Source organism: Hypanus sabinus, chromosome 15, assembly GCF_030144855.1.
Source record: "Hypanus sabinus isolate sHypSab1 chromosome 15, sHypSab1.hap1, whole genome shotgun sequence".
Lineage (NCBI taxonomy): Eukaryota > Metazoa > Chordata > Chondrichthyes > Myliobatiformes > Dasyatidae > Hypanus > Hypanus sabinus.
In genome coordinates this window covers 50842487-50864888 of record NC_082720.1, presented here as the reverse complement: position 1 = coordinate 50864888, position 22402 = coordinate 50842487, and the positions used below count along the sequence as shown (strand labels likewise).

At 37.7% G+C, this 22402-nt stretch overlaps 1 protein-coding gene across 1 annotated transcript in view; it reads left to right on the top strand.

The window, feature by feature from the left end:
* smad5 (SMAD family member 5) overlaps positions 1 to 22402 on the top strand; it is a 48962-nt gene that overhangs the window by 22782 nt on the left and 3778 nt on the right. Inside the window, exons 2-6 of the mRNA XM_059990388.1 lie at positions 8818 to 9454; positions 12753 to 13004; positions 15042 to 15170; positions 18333 to 18554; positions 19184 to 19440. Of these exons, the coding sequence (XP_059846371.1) occupies positions 9055 to 9454; positions 12753 to 13004; positions 15042 to 15170; positions 18333 to 18554; positions 19184 to 19440 (1260 nt within the window). The 5' untranslated portion in view covers positions 8818 to 9054. The remainder of the gene's footprint in view (positions 1 to 8817; positions 9455 to 12752; positions 13005 to 15041; positions 15171 to 18332; positions 18555 to 19183; positions 19441 to 22402) is intronic.

Below are 22402 nucleotides of genomic sequence, written 5' to 3'. Positions count from 1 at the left end.
AAACAGAATAACAAATGCTGATAAATTTGTCTTTCCTTCCAGTAGACCATGACAAAAATGGCAAAGTAGAGATCTTTAGATGCACATTTAGCACATACTAAAAGGCCCAAATGGAGGCATAAGTTAACCTTTATAAATAATGCACACATTCTCTGAATATAATCTCCCTGGAGGTCAAGTAAAAGCAAAAATATGACATTTTCTGACCTATGGAAATTGTGTATTGATTTTGTAGCAAGGGACTTGACTGTTGGAAAATAAAACTTTGTTTCCCGTTAGTATGATTCAGGAAGTCTGATCATATTGTCATAAGATGACTGAATAATTCATGTGACATGGCAGAGGGGCAGAGCTGTTCTACTTGTGTTTTTGTAAAAGGGTGAATCAGGAAGGAACTAATAACACATTTTAAAGTACTCTATTGCATAAAAAAATCTTTGTATCTTACCAGTGGATTTGCTGCCAAATTTCATAGAAATATCTTGTGCCATTTTACTGCTGGAGCATCTTTTCAAATATTTATTGCACTTGGATGCATTCAGAAGTAATTTACCAGAAGGAAACTGATACGTGAACATTGACTTCAGCTGTTCTCTTCAAAATAGCTGGTCTAGACAATATGGTAGCTTAAATGTAATGCTAATGTCATGACTTGAATAAATTTTCTTTAAGCCAGTGATCTTGCTACTTCCAGGTAGAATATTTTGACATATTATTTGATATGTTAAAATGTATTTTTACTTAATACTTGCCTGTTAATTTAAATAGCACATGCTTTTTGGCAAATTACTGCCAAAATTTTAAGTTGTCCAAGTGCATTGAATGAAATTTGAAACTGAATTCATAAAGAACATTTTTCTATTTGTAGTATGAACAGATAACTTGTTTGTTCTTAGGGCTGTGAATTCCAATCATCCATAAAGACAGTGATTTCTTTTCTAGTCCATTATTTTGGAGGTGGCTGTAAAATGATAAAGGGTTTAGCAGATTGTGTCACAAGTGGTGAAGAATGTGTTTGAAGGGGTAGTCATTTTAAGAGATGATGTATTTGTGCCTTCCAAATTGGGCTGATCGGTACTCTTAGAGTGAACTAACTCCCAATACTACCCTGAATGCTCCTCTGTAATGCTGCTTGTGGGCAGGGGAGTTGCACTTTTAAAAGGAAGCTTCGAGAACACAGATTCTCAACCATTTTTATGCCATGGATCAATACCATTAAGCAAGGGGTCCGTAGACCTCAGGTTGGGAACCGTTGTTTAAGAACATAATTGACTACCTAGTAATCTCTTGATGTGACAGATTAGAGTGGTGCCTGTTTTGGGAATCTGGCATGGGCATATGAACAATGTGATCTAGCTATTGGCACTATGTGTAATTAAGGAACCTTGTGCAAGGAATGTAACAGGTTCCTAATTACATGAAATCTAAGAGGAGGAATAATTCTGAAACGTTGAAGTCTTAAATCATATAATATCAGCTCCCTTCCCACCTATGGATTATGTGGCAGGTATATTTGCCTCTTCATTTTCTGTTTGATTATGGTATTGATATTTATGTTTGTGTTAATTAATAGCAATCTAACTTTATTTAAATATTTATTAACAGCTGAATGGATGTTAAAATGAAAGAACAACAATATCATAGGCAATCCATATTGTTTGAGGTAGCAGATCTTAATTTCCATATTGAAAATGCACTACATCTTAGTTTGCTGATTTAGTCCTGGTAAGATTACTGCCTTTTTGATTTTCATAAAATTGGGATGAACTTTTCCTTGTGTTTTATAATGTTAATACATAAAGTCATGCATAAGGTTTAAAGTTTTATATCCACATGTCTGTAGACATCTCAATGTTCCACTGAGCTAGAGTAAGCAACTTGAGTATTGCTTGTGTTCAGATGAAGATCAGTAGGGATATTCAGAAGGCAACCTCTTCAGTGATTGAAACTAGATCCATTATCTTTTATCTTTTTAACTGTGATTATATATGTTCAAAATCTCCCTTTGTTTTAACAAACTTCCTATATCCCTCCTTTTTTCCCCCTATTCATCTTTATCAATGCTGTTGGCCAATGTGTTAAGGCAAGTTTTGTTTCTGTTCTTGGCAAACAGTAAACTTACCAACAAAATGAAAACTTCAGAACAAAGTAGATACTTAAAATCTTGAGATAAAAACCAAATGTCAGAAATGCTCAATAGGCCAGCCAACATATGATGGAATGGTTTTACCTGTAATTAGTACTGGTATTGTCTGACCTGTTAAGTGTTCTGGCAATTTGCGTAGTCTGTTTAAAGTGCAGAGGAAACAGAAATTGAGAAAAATAATGCTGCTTCCAGGTATTATAAAAAGGTAATTTTTGCCAGAGGAATGCACTAAGCGGAGAAAAGATACTAGGGTGCTTCAATACAATCTTAGCCCTCTTGGTTTGATTAAAAGCGAAATTGCCTAATAATCCCTACTGTTTTCAAGTTATGTATGTAGCCTCATTGGAATTTGTGGCAAAATGTTTATTTTCATAATAAGGTTCTTTAGTCATCTTAGTTTAATAAAATGATATTTAGGTTATGGATTGACAAGATTTTATTGTATATTTGGCCCTCCTGAGCAAAGAGATCTAATTGATTGGTTTATAGAATGTACCATTAGAACATAGAAGTCTACAGCACATTACAGGCCCTTCGGCCCATAATGCTGTGCCGACCATGTAACCTACTCTAGAAGCTGCTGAGAATTTCCTGAGCGCATAGCCCTTTATTCCTGCATGTACCTATCTAAGAGTCTTTTAAAATACATTGCATCTGCCTCCACCACTGCTGACGGCAGTGCATTTCACGCACCCACCACTCTCTGTGTGGAAAAAACTTACCCTGACATCCCCCTTGGTACCTCTTTCCAAGCACATTAAAACTATGTCCCCTTGTGTTAGCCATTTCAGCTCTGGAAGAAAAGCTTCTGGTTATCCACACGATCAATGCCTCTCATCATCTTACACACCTCTATCAGGTCACCTCTCATCCTCCGTCATTCCAAGGAGAAAAGGCCAAGTTCACTCAACCTATCCTCGTAAGGTACTCCCTCAAACCCAAATGTCTTAAAGGTGGACAAGTCACCTAGATCAGATGGACTGCATTCCAGAGTTCTGAAAGAGGTTGCTGACGTGACAACGGATGCATCAGTCATGGTCTTCACTTGATTCTGGCATAGTCTCGGAGGAGGACTGGAGGATTGCAGACGTCCACTCCCTAAGGGAGGAAGGCAAAAGAAAGGAAACCACAGGCCAGCCAGCCTAACCCCAGCGGCTGGGAAAGTGCTGTAGCATGCATGTTTTACCAATAACTCAAGAAATCCAGTTTCAGGTGGACTGGTTTTTGATTGAACTTTCTAAAATGAATATTATAAATTTGTGGTTGTTCTGTCAATCTGTTTCTACTCTCAAGCATCTGTGTTTGCTTTAAAATCCTTTTTGTTATTCCCTCCTTACATTCTTAATTTCATTTCCTGTTTCTGATTTGGGTATGCTTTGTCAAATTAATCCCATTGTAAATGGAAGCTACATTTATAATACATTTTTGTCCACAGAATTGATCACTTTCTAAATAGTAGTTTAAAAAAATTCTGAATTTACTTACACATATCTATAACATTATGGTTGTGAGTATTTGTAGTATCCCAAATCTCTCGGCATGCAACATTGTTCTGTCAACTCATTTTTGAAGGCTGAAATATCCTGTTGTACAAGATTACTAATTTGAAATCCTTATAGATTACAGTAGCAGGTTTGGCATTAATGTAGAACTGGAACAGATGCTAAATTTATATAGATGTGCTGTTTAGTACATAGATCTACTCTTTCTGCATGTGCAGATTTGGCTTGGCTCCAGTAGTATTATTCCCTTAGCAGAACCTTTTTGAAGCAGTTGGCAAATTTTTTGGTCAGCCGTGTAACTTCAGGAGCTGAATAACTACTATGTTTAGTGTCAATTATACACTCTTCTTCCTCCTTGTCCATCAACTTCCTGTCCACCCTTCTGGTTTAGTACCACATTTGGACACATTATTAGAAGACTATGAGTTAATCATGTTGACAAATAATAGCAGTGAAGGAAACTGTTGCCTGTAACTGTGCCTTAGTGTCTTTAACACAAACACATTTGACTGCTGCTCAGATATTGGTGCAGGTGGCTCTTCAATCACTGTTCTTAATATCTCGAAGTGACTAGAACATTTTCATCAGTAACTTGATGAAACTGAATGCATTCACATACATCTTCATTTTTATGCTAGAGTGGGTTGAAATGTGCACAACAATCAATACATTGTTGGGTACAGCTAAGTTTTTTATTTACTTAGTGATATAGTGCAAAGTAGGCCCTTCTGTCCTTCAAGCCATGTTGCTCCAGCAACCCCTGATTAACCCCAACCTAATCTCAGGCAGTTTACAGTGACCAGTGAATCTACATTATACATCTTTGGATTGTAAGAGGAAACTGAGGATCCAGAGAGAACCTACACGTTCCATGGGAATGATACAGAGACTCCTTACAGAATGGCATTGGAATTGAGCACCCAACTCCAGAACGCCCGAGCATCGAGCCCGAGTGTCGTATTAGCTGCTATGTTACTGTACAGTTTTCAGCTTTGCTCCCTTAAGAATTAAATTAGACTTTGACTTAAATCTCTATTAAAGAAGTTTTAAGTTTCTGGTAGCTGGCAATCTGTTATGAAGTACTGGTGTTGCAGCCTCAGGATATGACACCAGCAACACACTCACTGGTCAGAGTAAGTTCCAAATTTCAGGAAAGCCAATTTGGTGGGATGTGTAGTGATGATCGGTGGGTTTTGTGAATCTGGAAAAATGCGTGAAGGTGAGGGCACTGGCAGTACTTTGGGACTCTGGTACATGTTTATCATGTTCCACCCCTTTACATCATCACTTCACTTTTGTTTGACATCCTCGGTAACATCTTTAGCCTTATTGTTTTGCAGTTACTCCATGTTATTATGACTTCTGAGAATCCAAAATATAGTGGATTGCAGTTAACCAATAAGTTTTTGACCCAATTAAGCACTGCCCCAATTAGCAAAACTTTCATAGAAATGGTTAAAAAGGTATATTAAAAAAAATACAAACTACGATTTAACTGAGTAACAAATTATGTAGTTAAATGAAATGCAGAACAAATTGGAACACTACTAATACCACTAGTGGTTGTCCATTGTATCCAACAATGATGGGAAATCTATGCAGACCAGTTTTAAAGCGGGAAAGCTGCACTTTCACTTTCTCCACCTCGAAAGTTCAGATCCAGTGGTATGAGTGGGATCTTCCCTGTTTACAGTGGATGACCATGACTTCTCTATCTCATCGTGCCCTTCACTCTCCAGATAGCATTACAGATTCACCTTCCTGACCATTGGATTTTGCATATAGATATCATCTGCCCAGTCCACTGGAGCTGACTTTGCATGCTAGGAAAGGTGTGTCCCTGTCTCATTGGGGTAGGATATCCACTGGCTGCCCTCACCTGATTTAGCCTTCAGTGGCTTACTGGGATGTAGCTACTGTCATTTGCAAACAGCTAGTTGGAGCAATAGGTGAGAGTTGAGTGTCTGGTAGGGCCCAAATGTAACATTCAAGATGATCCTCAATACCTTCAATTTTTTTTTGTAGTTCCTAACATTGTAGTAGTGAAATTGTTTCATTTTCACTTCTGACCACTTCTGGCATCTTGAAGCCAGAATGCTTGAAGCAGGTGAACAAAACAGTTCTGAATTGTCCCCCACCTTTCAGATCTATTCAGCTTTTTTTTTTCTCCAGTCCTGCTTGAAGGGTTTTGGCCTGTAACGTTGACTGTACCTTTCCATAGATGCTGCCTGGCCTGCTGAGTTCCTCCAGCATGTTGTGTGTGTTGCTTGGATTTCCAGCTTCTGCAGATTTTCTCTTGTTTCTGAATTGTCTTGCTGCTTATTTCTTGCCAACTATCAGTGACAAAAGTCACTGCTTTTTGAACTCAAGCACAGGCAACTGGTGCTATTTAAAAACTGCGCTTAAGGATTTAAATGAAGGGAATAGTGACTATTTTGTCGATTAGTTTTTGTTCTTAAATTTGTCCCAAATAGAGTGGATGCTTTGATTAACCAATGGACCAATTAACCAGAATCCACCATTATGAATTATCTTTTTTTTATCACAGTTTTGTATTCAAACCAATCTTGAGTTGATCTGTGTGACATTTTTAAGTTTGAAGGCCATTCCTGATTATATTTTCAGTTTTGAGTGACTTTCTAATATCTGTTTTGAAGTGGGATTCTCATGTTTCTTAACATATTTTCATATATTGAACATTTTGTATTTTCAGTAGTGAAATCCTGAAAATTGACAATAAATGTACTTGATCAGGTTGCACAACTGATGTGAGAATATTATCACATGTTTTTAAAGTTCACTTGTTTTGGGGGGAAAAAACAAGGATGTAAATTCATGACTAATTTGTAGAATTGAAACAATGCCTATCAGCGCTGCAACACATAGGAAACATCTTTATATTGCACATCCTCTTGCCAAGTTTCTTGTGTACCTTCTGCCAGTTTTAATTGTTCTTACTTATGCAATCATTCATAAGGGATTTGGATCAGATCTCCCCATTGCTTATCAGCACAGTAGCACTGTACATTGCATCTGTATTATCACTATAGAGACTCCTTTAACTTAAAATATTGGTGCTTGGGTGTATTCTGGTGTGTTTTTTTTTAACAATCTGTTGGTAAAAGTACATCCATTGTAAAGTTCCTTAACTTGTATTTTGGATCCTATTACTAAGCAAATAACAAATTGGTTTCATTTAATTTTAGAGCTTTCCAATTAACTTGGTTTTCTTACTTTCATTTAAAAAAATTAATAACTTGTAATCAGGCCATTTTAAATTCATTTTGTCGCATTCAGTTGCTATTAGTCTGTTTAATTGTATTTGAACATAAATATGAATGTCGCACTGAAAGAGTGATTGTGAGAAATGAGTTTCAATCATATCCCTCTCTCTAAACCAAATGTTTTTGTGAGCATTATGGAATTTTGAGGTGATGAAGTTATAAGATTAGTTTTATTTCTCATGTATATTGAAACATACAGTGAAATGTTTGTGTGAAATCAAATTAGTGAGGAGTGTGCTGGGCAGCGCACAAGTGTCACCATACCTCAGGTATAGCAAGTCCACAACTTGCCAAACATAATCCGTGCACTGATCAAGTTTATTTTTATTGTAAATTACTTTAATGAAAGTCATAAGTGCATGCTTACAGCATAAGCTAGAAGTTGATCTTGGTAGTTATAGTCTTGCAGCACTACGATGGCGTGCATTATAAAACAACCAAAGACTTTCAGGCACTTGAATTGCTCTACAAAATATAAGTGCTTTGCTTTGAATTCTAGTAATGGTCCAGATACTGTTTTTGCTTTTACCTAAGATTGGAATTTCAAAGTCCTTTGGGAAATCTGCTGTAGAGAATGTTTGCTTTTTTTGTCTTGGAGTAGTTTATGCAGGTTCATAGTTAGAGATTGAAAAGAGGAAGTGTTGTGTTTTTGCAGTTTAAATTTGGACAAACTGAAATTTAAAAGCCAGTTTGCATTTTGAACATGAGGTTATACAATGTTTCTCATGACCATCTGCTTTTCTGAAGTAACAGGAGAAATGTGAGTACTCCTTGTGCTTCCTCCACCATTTATTAAAGTTACTGTTAACTGTGTCTGTCAGTGCTACTTTCCTGTATTAACCACATTCAACCCAGATGAAGGATCTTTCACAGGAAGCATTGACTGTCCATTTCCCTCGGATGCTGCCTGACCTGCTGAATTTCTCCAATATTATTTGTTTCTCCAGGTTCTAGCATCTAGTGTCTTGTTTCCATTGCTCCAAATATCCATTTGATATCCTTACCCAAAATCTGGTTGTGGTATGAAATATTTTTGGTAATTGAGCCAGCACGTCCCCTTTGGGTAGTGAATTCTCTGGATTAAGATCTAGGTCCAGAATGATCAACCACTTAATTTGAGATCTACCGTCAAGCACTTAAAAATTCCAATGAAATCACTTCGCATTCTTCTAAATGCTAGAGAATATCAGCCCAGATGGTTTAATTAAATGTAACAGCACTTTTTCCCTGCCCCCCCCCCCCCCCGCCCCACAACACAACACAATACAAGCAATTTAGTCTTGTACATTCTCCATCACAATATTCCTTGTATAGCAGTGGTCCCCAACCTCCGGACTGCAGACTGATACTGATCCGTGAAGTGTGCAGGGGTTCAGCAGTAGTCGGGACGCACCCAGCACATCTTTAAGAAAAAAGCTGAAATAAACAAGCTAATTAATTACTTGCCGGATGGCACCTAATTAATTAGCTTGTTTATTTCGGCTTTTTTCTTAAAGATGTGCTGGGTGCGTCCCGGCTACCTGCTGCACCCCTGCATGCTCCGCGGATCGGTATCAGTCCGTGACCCAGAGGTTGGGGACCACTGCTGTATAAGGTTATCAGAACTGTACAGAATATTCCAGATAGTCTCATCAGGAAATTTGCAGTAAAATATTTTTATAAGTGAGGAGTAGAGTTGCTTTCCTTGGATGTTTGTCTCATTTCACCAAAATTTCCCTCTCATTTTAGTCCTGACTGATCTTCCCCTTAGTTTGACACTGCATTTACTAGTTTGTCAGAATTTTGGAGAATTTCTTTGCAAATGGTGGCTAAAAGTGTTCTGTGGTTTCAAAGTGGAGTTCATCTTTATTTCATAGATCCTTACATATTTTCCTTTCCCTCCCAGATGCTGTTGTCTGAGGAAGCAGGAAGCCAAGACTCCGACATCCAGATCTCAATTTTGTAAAAATAGTGAAAAGACAATTATCGAGGCTGAAGAAGGAATACTTGCTTCTTCACTTTGTATTGGTTGAAATTTCCTCTGCTAAAACGGTGGCTATTTTTAATAGGTTTTTTTACTGCTCGCAGCTGCTGACTTTGCCCTAGAAGCTAGTGTGATTTGATACCATTTAATCTCTTCACAATGACGATGGCAAGTCTATTCTCATTTACCAGCCCAGCTGTAAAACGTCTTTTGGGCTGGAAGCAAGGGGATGAAGAGGAGAAGTGGGCAGAGAAAGCAGTTGATGCTCTGGTAAAGAAGTTGAAGAAGAAAAAGGGAGCCATGGAAGATTTGGAAAAGGCATTAAGCAGTCCTGGTCAGCCCAGCAAATGTGTCACCATCCCACGATCTTTAGATGGGCGTCTTCAGGTATCTCACAGGAAAGGGTTGCCGCACGTTATTTATTGCCGTGTATGGCGCTGGCCGGATCTTCAAAGTCATCATGAGTTGAAGCCGTTAGATATATGTGAATTTCCATTCGGATCAAAACAGAAGGAGGTCTGCATCAATCCTTATCATTATAAGCGAGTGGAAAGTCCAGGTATGTACTCGAAAGCATGACAAGTTGTATGTATTTTGTTATTGTGTAGATGTTAATCTGTAACTTGCAGTGGAATTAAGCCATAATCTGGAAGGCCATGTTAGAGCTGGGTAGATTTACCATTCACACTGGTGGCCAATTAATTTCGGTTGTATTATTTAGGGGTGTCAGAGGAAACCCATGCAATCCCGTAGGATGTGCAGACTGCACAGTAACAGGAGGAAGAGAAGGTGGGGGGGGGGGGGGGGGGGGGGGATGGCAAGTGTCAGGATTGAACCTGGGTCATATTCTAGGAAACAGGACAATCATGTCACCACATCCATGCCGACCCATCTGTAGTAATCCTGTTTTTCATCATTAGCTCATAGTTTGCTATAGCTAGATAGTTCATGTGCTTGTGTGGACATTTCTTACATTGTGTCAGTGACTCTGTTGACACTGCTCTTTCAGGCAGCGTATTCCAGGTATTGCCTACACCTTGGTGAGAAAGATTCTTTCTATATCTCTACAACTCCTTACTCTGGAACTGTCTTGGTTTTATCTACTCTTGATATGAGAAATCATTTTCTGCAGTCTGCCATATCTATATGCCACAATTTTTATATAGTTCAATCATGTCCGTTCCTAAGCTCTTGTGCTCCAAAAAGATTGACCCAGGCTCTCCAGTCTGTCCTCATAACAGACTAACCCAGACAATATCCTGGTGAATATCCATTCTCTTGCATGTTCTAACTACTCTAGCTGAGGTCCAATGTAGCCTCTGCTCTTGTCGTTGATGTACCCAGTAATGAAGGCCTCCTTAATCACATTATCTACCTGCATTGCCAACTTCAAGGACCTTTGGGCTTGTACAACCTGATCCTTCTGTTCCTCAATACTTCCCATGACTGTCCCATGTCTTAGCCTCATTGATAGTCACGAAATGCATCACCTCATATTTATCAGAATTAAACTGTCGCTAAGGCATTGATCACATTTCTGGAGGTGGAACTGAGGCAGGACCTCTGTGCCACTCTGCTGTCCATATTTGTAAGAATAGTTTGTGAATTCAGGGAAACAAGTTATTCTGTAAGGAGTAATTAAACAGACTAGATTAGAATAATGAAGGACAATACCTTGGAGAACTTGATAGGGTAAATGTGTGGTGCCTTGCCAAGGTATGGAACTGTCAAATGGGTGTCTTTTCAAGACCAAGGCAAGGAATATCACCACCCAATGGACAGGGAATCTTGGGAATTCTCTATGCAAGAGGGTTACTAAAATTTAGTTGCTGAGGGATCAAGGAGTATACTGATTGTGTGGACATATACCACAGAGATAAAAGATTAGCCATTATTTTAGTGAATAGTAGAGCAGGCATGATGTAGGAGAAAATACAGGAAAACTTGGAATGGAAAATATTATAGACTTGAGGGGCTAAATGATCTACTAAAGATATATAGAACATTAATTCCGTTGTTCTGGTTACTAATTGCAGCAAATAATTGTAAAGGGCAAAATCTAGGCCATTTTCTCCTTGCCAAAGGATTTAGCAAAGTGCCTTTTAAAAAGTGATTTGTCTGGTTAACTTGTGGCCAAATACTTAATTTCTTTCTGGCGTATAGAAGCATTACTGCAGGCTGTCACATCTAGATGGACTGCCAGGTCAGCAGCTAATACCTGTATTGCAAAATCTGTTATGTTTCAGTCTTCAGTCATGTATCTGTCCTAGATCTGTAGTTCAAGAATTTATCTTGACATTTTAATATTGTCAGTAACTGAGCTTAGGAAGTTTTTTTTAATGTGTTTTATGAAATTGAGTGGTTAAGAAAGTAAAATTGTTTCATTTTTAATATTGAAGTTCATCCCCTGTAAATTGCTGTGTAAAGTATACTATTTAATGTTGTACAGCATTGTTAGAATGAGCAAATGGAAACACTTAAGTTCAAGTACAGTGACTTTTTAATTGTCAAGTTTCAGTACTGGCAGAGTAAGTAGTCTGATTTAACAAAGGTTTTGGTTTAAAAAATCTGCATATTTAGTATATAGTAATTTCCATTAGATTGGAGGTAAATTACTATTGACAACCATTTTTATTGTAAATTAAATACTGCTTTTTCTGCAAGGTCAACTAATCTATACGGGTTATGTGGTTCAAATGCACATAGCCACATGAAATTTTATGCTGATGTAAAACAAAGTATTGCAATATTTCAACAAAGGCTTTTAAAGCTATTCCTTTGTGTTCACTCAGCATTCTGGGGTATTATCATTATTTCAATACTTGCAAGGACTTACTTAAAATTGATAATATTCTGTTAATTCTTGGAAGGAAATAGAATGTATTGTCTAAATACAACTGAAAATTGTTTGACGGAAGGGGGGGAGATGCTTTGTAAATGAAATGTAGCTAGTGTATTTGAAGGATACTGATTTGAATAATATTTTAAATGTTAATTGCTGACAAGCATAGTGTAATGTATTGTAAATGTAATGCAGTTGTTTGCTGTTTGCTAGTCTTAACCATATTCGTTTATTCAAACATTTTCACATTTGTAGTCTGTCTTTTCCTCTAGTTCTGATGAAAGGTTTTGGCCTGAAACAGCAACTACTATTTTTCATAGATGCTGCCTGGCCTACTGAGTTCCTCCTGCATTTTGTGTCTGTTTGCATTTGTAGTGATTGGTTTTTCTTATTTTATAATTGTGGAGGGAGATTTTAATTATCACTATTAATAATGTACACTGTTTGAATTAGAGGCTTCAAATGCTGTGGTCTACATCCGTTAAGAGCGAAAGTGTCAGATTGATGGCTTTACATTAGAACTGACTTGCGTAAGTTCTGGATGGAGGTATACCGATCATGCTCTCTGACCCGCACGAGATTATTTCTTTTAGATTTAGAGCAAGTGTGATACTTCTTTTGTGCTTTATTTGAAGACTTGACCTTTGCTGAGTGATATACGTAATTATAAATTACTATATAATTGACATTCTGTTGCACACTCAAAGTTAGGCCTGAGGTCTTGGGGAAGTTACAGAAAAGGGAAGGTAAAGCAGCTAACAAAAAGTGTGAAGTGTAGAATGGAACTACAGTTGTAGTTTAAATAGAATCATCCATCTGATATGGTTGTGGCGCCAATTTATATTGTCATTAATGTGACTGAAGAATTTAAGGAAGGTCCTATATGGTAAGTATTTTGCATTTATATACTTAAAATTTAAGTTGGATCTGTAATCAGTTAATCATGTTTCTCAAAATAGCAAAATTTTTGCTGCAGACAATGCTTAATTTTACCTTTTTTGTTTTTAAATTCTAGTTTTGCCTCCAGTCTTGGTTCCAAGGCACAGTGAGTTTAACCCACAACACAGCCTTCTTGTTCAGTTTCGTAACTTGAGTCATAACGAACCTCATATGCCGCATAATGCCACATTTCCGGATTCCTTCCAACAGCCAAATAGTAATCCATTTCCAATTTCGCCAAATAGTCCGTACCCTCCATCACCAGCCAGCAGCACCTATCCCAGCTCTCCTGCCAGTTCTGGGCCAAGCAGTCCTTTCCAGCTGCCAGGTAATATGATTGTATGATTTTTTAAAAAGATAGGTGTTATTTCTTAATAGCAATTCTTTTTAAACTTCGCATTGATTTTTTAAAATATAAAATAGAAGTGATGGAAGTGCATAACGAGTTTTGTAGAGTATCTTTAAATGTGTGCAAAATCCAATATAACCTTGTATCGTATAAGCTTTTGATTAAATGCAACTGCTAAAAATTAAGTGTTGAATTTGGAATGTTTTTGAAGAATGAAACTATTTTGAGGAAAGTCTTGCAATTCCGTTTGATCAGGCATCAAGGTATTTTAAAATAGCATGAAACTTGTATAAAAATGCCTATTTTAAGATATTTTGATATATTCCCATGATAAGTGTTGTTAAAGCAAAAAATATATGTTTAAGCACGCTTCTGAATTGAAAGTATGTTTTAAGGTGTGATGTGGCGCATGCTGTTACCTGTTCCTGCAGCCTATGAAGCCTGAATGTTTGTGGAAAAATTACTTGTTTTCCTGAATCTGCAAGATTTAAGCTCTGCACTCCTAGTCATTGTCACTGTTTAATCAACATCAGACTTTCAAATTCAGCCCTGTCACATTTTAAAAATGTGCTTGTTTGCTGTTTTTTCGGAATTAATGAGTAATGATTTTTATCATCTTTTTCCCTAGTTGGTTATAGGTTTCCATACCAAGACTTAAAGAATTAGTGACAGCAATAGAAGAGACCTAACTTAAACTGAAAATCTTGTACCATGGCACAAAATATAAAAAATGATGCAACTTTGGGGGTTTAGGAACATTCTATGATAACTTAATCTTTTTTCTGTCTTGTATCAATAATGTTTGAACTGGAGTTGAGCTGAGCTGCTGGCTTAAGATTGCATTGAAATTGGAGTAGTAATCATGGCATCTGAATTTGTTTAACAGTGACTCCCTGGGGTGTTGATAGTAGATTTGAAGATAGTAATTTAACTAACTTTTGGGTGCATTTTCTGCTGGAAATCAAGTTCAGCACTTGTTTTGCAAATATTATTTGCTGCTTATCAGCCTAGTCTTTCATGTTTGGATTTTGTCCATTTTACCACAGGTTTGCTTCATTGGAACAGAAGGATTGGTGAAAAAACCTTGTTTCTAATCTTAATGATGGTGTAGTTAATGAGACAACTGAAAATAGTTGATAAAAGAATGTGCTCCCTAGGCAGTTCTGGAAAATTAATATTCTTGGTTTATTAACTTACAAAATCAGACCATCTGTCTTGTGTATCAGTTGTGTTTCTATATACTGGTGATGTTTAATGTACAATGCCTTCAGCTTTCAGTTTAATCCTTGGTCCCATTTAGTCACAAGTAGCTAAAGTGTAGTAAAAAAAAAATTGAACTCTAAATCTGCATTGCAGACCATGTGGTAAAGAAATTCGAATATTGGAAGCAATGAATGAATGTTTAATTGTACAACATCTGTAGGTGAGTTTTAATTAATTTGGGAATCTTGAAATTGAAATCAGTGATTTAATTGCTGTACTGTAATGTATGACACTTCCAAAGTTGGCTGTAAATTTTAAAGTCCTGTGTAAAGTCTATATAGATTCAGAATCATTTGGAATTTTTCAGGGTCAAACCATCTGCTCTTGCAGGTTTACAGTAGATTATTTCCCATATTATATGTGATTCTAGTGTAGCATCCACAGGGATATAGGTAACGTTAATTAATTGCAGTCAAAAAAAAAATTGCAAGATCGTATCCTCTTATTGTAGTTTCTAGAATGAAGCTGACTTTTCTCCTATATTTTGGTCTTTATCTGGACTCAAATGTGCTTCCTGCATTCTTTGCATTTGATTTTTGTTAATTTAAAAAAAATTCTTAAGTAAACGTTCTGAGGCTTTGGATGTAATATTTTCTTCTTTGACTTTTTGTCCTCAATGATGCTGATGTCTAGAGTGTGACAGATCTTCACTTCATATGCAAGTCAATTTGATCAGCACTGGTTGCACTGAGTGGTTTTAAAGCTTGATTTGAGCTCTAGTATGATCCTAAGCCTTGAATGTTCTTTACCCAGCTGACACCCCTCCGCCTGCTTACATGCCACCAGAAGAGCAGATAAATCAAGACAGTACACAACCTATGGATACAGGGAATGTCATGATGACCTCTAACATTCCCAATCTTCCTATTATCTCCACCAGAGGTAAGATTTCAAAATTAAGAAACTTGTAATACTGTTATACCATTTTTCCAAGAGTGGATTTTTAATGTTTATATTGTATAGGTTGGGCATCATCTGTGGAGAAAAGGCACTTCAGTAGCATAACAGTTAGGGTGGTGCTATTGCAGCTCACGTTTCAAGAGTTCAATTTCAACACCGTCTGAAAGGAATTTGAATGTTCTCCCCTTGAATGGGTAGGTTTCCTCCTGTGCTCTGGTTTCCTCCCACGTTTCATAGACCTCCCAGATAAACTTAGAAAATCTACAGCACAATACAGGCCCTTCAGCCCACAAAGTTGTACCGAACATGTCCCTACCTTAGAAATTACTAGGCTTACCTATAGCCCTCTAATTTTCTAAGCTCTATGTACCTATCCAAAAGTTTGTTAGTAGGTTAATTGGACATTGTAAATTGCCTTGTGAGTAGTCTAGGATTAAATAAGTGGGTTGCTGGGCAGCGCAGTTAGTTGAGCCGGAAGGGCCTGCTTTGTACTATATCATGAAATAAAAGTTTAAAAAAAAAATTATTTCAGAGCAATGATATAGACTTTTCTGAAGAAATGTCACCAGCCTTAAATGGCTGCTCTTTTTCTCATCCCACAAACACTGAACTGTTTCCAGCATTTTCTGTTTTTACATTAGGAAAAAGAATGTCACTGAGTGGCATCAAAGCGTTCTGAAATGTCAATATGAACACTCAAGTTGTGGTTCATATCTGTACCAGTATTCTGAAGGAAGGTATTAAAAGCTTTGAGGTCTAGCAGGCAGATTATAAGAGTTTAAGAAAGTAGACCAGTGGTAATCCCAGATCACTGCTGGTGCCAAGACTTTGAGTATTTGGATGAAAGGTTGTGAAGTGGAACATGAGGAGAGAGGGTTTGAGATCACTAAGCACTAAGAGCAGTTTTGGTGGGACATGTTATTCCAAGCCAATAAACTGATTATTGGGGATTTAAATCTTGGTCTTTATTGGATTAATAATGATTTGAGGGGCAGAAAGATTTGAATTGTTCCGGAGGTGTTTCTCCTCTACCTTTCTCACCCTGGACTTGGTTTGAAAATACGGCAAGTGGAGTGGAGCAAGTATCAGTTATACAGATGGAAATGGGTCTTTTTAATCCGCAGACTACACACTGACCATCGAGAACCCATTTACACTAATCCTTTGCTAATTCTATTTTTTCCCTCATATTTCCCCCAGCTTTTACCAATTAGCTTCTACTACTTAGCTTTTGTTATTAGAAGATGGCACTGGTGAACAGCAGGGACTCTGCAGGCTTCAGGATTTTATACTTTGAACAATACTCTCGGGCAGGGGTGGCCAACCTTTTACATTCCATGCATCAATTTTTTTCACGCATGAGTTCAGATGTGCCGTACAACTCTTGTACCCCCATTCAATTCTTGTAAAAATATGTTAATATAGACATATTTAGCATTTTTACATGATATTTTGATTTAATATAAAACAAGATAAACTTAGCTTATTGAGCTTTTAACAAATATATTTTGTATTTTGATTTCTTCCTTTTTCTTAATCACACGTTCTTTCTGTAACTCAGACCCAAGTACTAACTTCAGTTTTCCTTCAATTTCAGTCTGATGTTGTGTTTTGTAGTGTCTGTTAAGATCATGTCTTCTATTATGTGAGAAAGTGTTTTCACAAACAATGCACAATGGTTTTCCTGATGGGCCCGCTATAAATACGAGCTCATTTTCCCACTGTTCATTGAATTCATGCTTACTATCACTTTCTGCTTTTCTTTTGCACTGTGATGAGTAACTGAATGTAAAAACAAGGCTTAATTTTTGAAAAAGTACAAAACTGCAAATGTTCACGAAGGACAAATAAAGCACAACTCCGTAGTACACGAGTGTCAATTGTAAACTGACTGGCAAAAACCTGCAACACACCACTGGTGCAGACGCCTGGCGCCTCAGTCAAACAAGTTTCAAACGTGTGTTGAACAGTTATGGAATGATTACAGAGCGAAAGTCCTCCTTTCCTAGTTTGACTCATTGAATATTTTTAAAATTGAAAACAGATTAATGTGAAAAAAGATAACATTTGCCAAAAGATGTGCACAAAATAATAAAATCACTAAAAATAATTGCCTAGTTTTAAATTTATTCTCAGTAAAACCCATTTCTAGCTCTAAACTACTTGAATTCCTGTTACAGATTTTTTTTTGACAGATCGGCTTTTGGTTAATACTTTTTGCATGAGTAGGCTTACTTTTTTTATTATTATCGCTGGGGTGCAATGAGCCACTTCTAACCATCCAATGTGGCACTTTTGGCACATGTGCCATAGGCTAGCCATCCCTGGGAGAGAATTTAGAGGCTGATTATCAAACCACTCACATGCACATAGAATGTGGGAGAAAATCAGCACCTATAGGACACTGTTCAGTCACCAATAACATGTAAGTTTCACATGGATAGTACTGGCAGTGAGGATTAAACTCTGATCACTAGAACTGTGTGGCAGTAGCTCAACTACCTTCGTCACTGCTGCATCATCTGGAAAGAATTTGGGAGCATAGTCATTGCAACAAGGTTGAAAAATGTTCTCAAAAGATAAGTCACTCCAAAGTAGAAATGACCATTGGAACAATCGGAAACAATTACAATAGACTGAGAGCATCATAACATGGAAAAAGTGGAATGCAAGTTTGGTTTGTGAAACTGTTTGTGGTAGGATCCCACTGGAGATGGTGAAAGCTGCGGTGCATAATATGAATATATTTTCACTTGAGAGACTATCAATTCAAGAAGTTGGCTTTCCACCTTCCCAAATGTAATAACTTTGTATTAGTGTGGCAGAAGTAGTAGAAGAAAGAACAAAGCAAACATTTTGCTTCACATGAAGGGCAGCATGATAGAATAACGCTATTACAGTGCCAGTGAACCAGTTTTAATTCTGCTGTCTCTCTGTAAGGAGTAGTACTTTCTCCCTGTGACGGTGCGAGTTTTCTTCAGGTTCTCTGGTTTACTTCCCATATTTCATAGGTCTGTGGTTAGTCAAGTTGAGTATACTTGGGTGGTGTGGGTTATTGGGCCAGAAGGGCCTGTCGCTGTGTTACATCTATAAATAAAATTTTAAACCCTTCATTTTAATCTGCTGCTACTTGATTTATTTCAGATGTTCAGCCTGTTGCTTATGAGGAGCCAAAGCACTGGTGTTCCATTGTTTACTATGAGCTAAATAATCGAGTTGGAGAGGCTTTCCATGCTTCCTCTACCAGTGTTTTAGTGGATGGATTTACTGATCCATCTAACAACAAAAATCGTTTCTGTCTTGGTCTTCTTTCCAATGTAAACCGCAACTCCACCATTGAGAACACCAGGCGGCATATTGGTAAAGGTATGCTTAAATTTCAAACTTATAACTAGAAATGTCAAACGGTACAAGATTAGATTGTGTTGTCATTGGATGGAATTAGTTCCTGGCTGAGCTGAAAATTGGCAATCATTTCCATGTATCACCTATTATAAGCTTTAACGTTTCGTGACAAATGTTTTTTAAGTTTAGGTAGCTCGTGAATAGAAATGTTTAAAATGTTCTTGTGTGTTTTTTTTTGAGTTGTTTCCTCATATGGCAGTTTTGGCATAAAAATTGTATGCGGCTTCTTGACGAGCAAGTTTTTTTTATTGCAAAACAATTGAGGTGCTTTAGCAAAGCGACATTGTTTATTTCAGAAGTTTAAGATGATCCCTGCCCTTGTGCACAGATTTCATTATGTCTTTTTTCACTGTAAAATCATTGGTCAGCTGACTGTTGAATGAATTTCTGCTTCTTTTGGAACAAATGGTCAACCAACCCCTTGAAGAATATCCTCTTTTTGCATCTTTGCCTTTTCTGTTTTCCTTTTTGCCCTGCATCCCCCTAGCTAAACTTTCAAGCTGCTCATTCTCATGGAAAGGTGAATCTTATGTTCAGTAACTGATAATGTAATTCTGTAATTGTAATAATTAGTGTATTTGTTTCAATAGGTGTCCACTTGTACTATGTGGGAGGTGAAGTCTACGCTGAATGTCTCAGTGACAGCAGCATTTTTGTACAGAGCAGAAATTGCAACTACCACCATGGCTTTCATCCTACCACAGTTTGTAAAATACCAAGTGGTTGCAGCCTGAAGATATTCAACAATCAAGAGTTTGCTCAGCTCTTAGCTCAATCTGTAAATCACGGCTTTGAAGCAGTTTATGAACTGACCAAGATGTGTACCATTCGCATGAGTTTTGTTAAGGTGAGGAAAGAAATTAAATATAATTTAAAAGCTTTTTGCTTAAATTAACGGTTTTAAATATTTTAGCAAAACGCATCACAGTATAATTTACTGAGCACAGTTTAAATCACTGAGCACTTTGTCAAATGGTAAAATTTAAGGCTGATTATCACCTCACTCTCTGTAAAGGATCTCAAGCTCTCTATAGTTAATGCAAAATTAGTTGATACTCAGTTTCTCACCAAAACAGTTTGTTGAAAGTCTCCCACCCCAACTACTCGACTTTTCACCATTTTCTCAGCTCTTTGTATAGTTGTCTTCATCATCTGGTCAACTTTGGTCTGCTACTTTTGTTCCCAACCATTTCTCCTGTTGAAGAGTAACTTTGTCAGAAGCCCTTTAATGATCTCATAATCAACTCCAAGCCTATCCACTCAAACATCAGGAAGTCATCTTTACTTGCACTCTGTTTTGAGAATGAAAACTATGGTTTATTTTCTTTTACCCACCATTAGTTTGGAGACAATACAGAAGCTATGAATATTTTTGTGGGACATGAGTACTTGGAATGAAACAATAGATGAGAAAAGAGAAATATTTGAATAAGTTTTGGCAGCGTAATTGAGGTATTGTTAGGTCATTGGTTGTTGAATGGTAGGATTAAATAGGTTTATCTTTGAATGCTTGACACTTTTTGCAGAAAGATTGGTACATCTTAAACTTAGTTTTAAAATGGACTGGATGCCTTTGACAAGCAATAATAATTAGTTGCTCCAAATCTGAATCATTTAAAGCTACACAAAACAGAAAATGATTACACCACAGAAGCAGATCTACCAAGTCCACACAGGCTATTAAGCATCCATGTCTTTATTCCATTGTCCTTCCCTCCATTTTCTCATCCCCTCTCCTCCTCTCCCTTTTCTCCTCTTTGTCCTCTGCCATACCATCAAATTTCATTTGGCTCTTCCTTGAAACCTTTAGGTGTGACACAGTAAATTGGAGAACATGGCAGAAACCAATTGGAAACTGGGTCACCTTATTTTTGCATAGACGCTCAATTCACTATGCTCCTCCCATTTGAGACATTCTAACATAACATTGCTTGAATTTTCTCACCTTGAGAAAATGAAGGCTTGAATCCCTTTATTGCTTTTTCTGGCTGAGTTCTGAAAACTCTTCAGTGGGAATGCTACTGTGTGATAATACGTTCTTAGAGTGCATTGGATGATTTTCTATTCAATTGGCACAGGATCCACTTAACTATCTTGTCACATTGGTCCACTAACTTAATGCTAAACTATGGTTATGTTTTCTCACCAAAAGTTGTTGTCATGGCCCAAATCATTTACAGAGGAGCCATCTTGTACAAACCTACTCTGATAAATTTAACCCTGCACTACTAGATAGCTTATAACACTTCTAGTTTTCTTTCTTTCATGTGCCTATCTTTGTGTGTGTGTTGCCTTTCTATTAGTTACCTTTCATGCTTCTCTACATAGGAAAAAATACTGTTACGCAACTTTTCCTGCTAGAACATTAATATTTATTTTTGATCTTTTACGCCCCTGTGTTACAGCACTGACTCACAGGACTTTCTACTAGAAGGAATCAAAGCCCATGTTTTTTTGAGGTACTATGCATCTGATCCTGGAGTACACTACAATGACATGCATATAGACAAAGCTCCATTTTTTTAGATCTTCCTCCACTTGGCAAAAGTATTTACCACTAAAGATAGAGATCCTATTTATGGTGTATAGTAAGGCATAATACGCTCTTGATTTAAATCATGTGGAAGTAAATTGTCATTTTTTTTTTCCTGGTTGGCTTGTTCGAATTGTTCTCATTATGTTGTGTTTATACATTCAGACCCCACTTAATGGTGAGGATGCGTTCCACTGAGGTGGAGTGCTGTAAATCAGTGCTATGCAGGGTCATTAAAACTATGTAAGTGGACATTCAGAATGGTATTTCAGAGTCTTACACAATCATAGGCTTTAACTTGGTCACCTTCAGCATAGCCTCCTAGCAAGAAAGTTAACTGGTCCTTTGCAATCCTGAACCAAAATGCATGTTTCTCTTCTCGGGAGATGAAAGTACAAGAAGGCATTCTTTTTCCAAAATAGGTAAGTATCCATCCACATTGAAGACAAGCTCGGGAGGAATTTGTCCTTTTTGATTTGACCGTCAGAGTGTTGCAGGAAAATCCTAGCTGCCTTCCTGTCTGCACTAGCTGCTTCACCAGCGACGCATACAGGCAGTCCCCGACTTGTGAATGGCCTGCCAAAAAGCCTATTAAAAATTCATCGGCTCGAAGAAGGAGAACGCTGTCTGCCATTTTAAATCTGATCAAGTTGCCGTTAACGATGTGAGTGTGTAACTTTGTATTTGGCTTAAATTTTTCTTAGCAAGATTCGCCCTACACCCCTGCCCCCGTTCCAGTCAGCACAGCCCCCACTTGTCTCATTTAACCTGTTTCAGTGTGGGTGGACTTTAGGACCTGGGGGAGCTCAGCACCCGCCGTCCGCGGCAGCTACTGAATCCAGTGTTTGTTCCATTGATGGAAAACGATCATGAGTGAAAATAATAAAGCAATCGGAAAGAGGTGAAACGCCATCCGTCATTGGAAAAGCGTCGACTACAATTGGTCAACGATTGGAACAGTTTTAAAGGATGGATGGCATCCGTTAGTCTCACGAGTTCATGGATCTGCGCGTGGAAAGTCTTGCACCATCTTGCTGAGGTGACGCTGGAGTGTCCTCTCCAGGGCACAGGCCTGGGCAGGGTTTTATGGACGACTGGCAGTTGCCCAAGCAGCAAGTCTCCCCGCGTTACACTACCGATGTTGTCCAAGGGAAAGGCAAGGGCCGATATAGCTTGGTACCAGTGAAGTTGCAGGAGTTGCCAGAGCGAGGTTGAAGACAACGTTGGACTGCATTAGGGACTCCAGCTCCGGATTTGTCCTCAGGGTTTTCTTCTG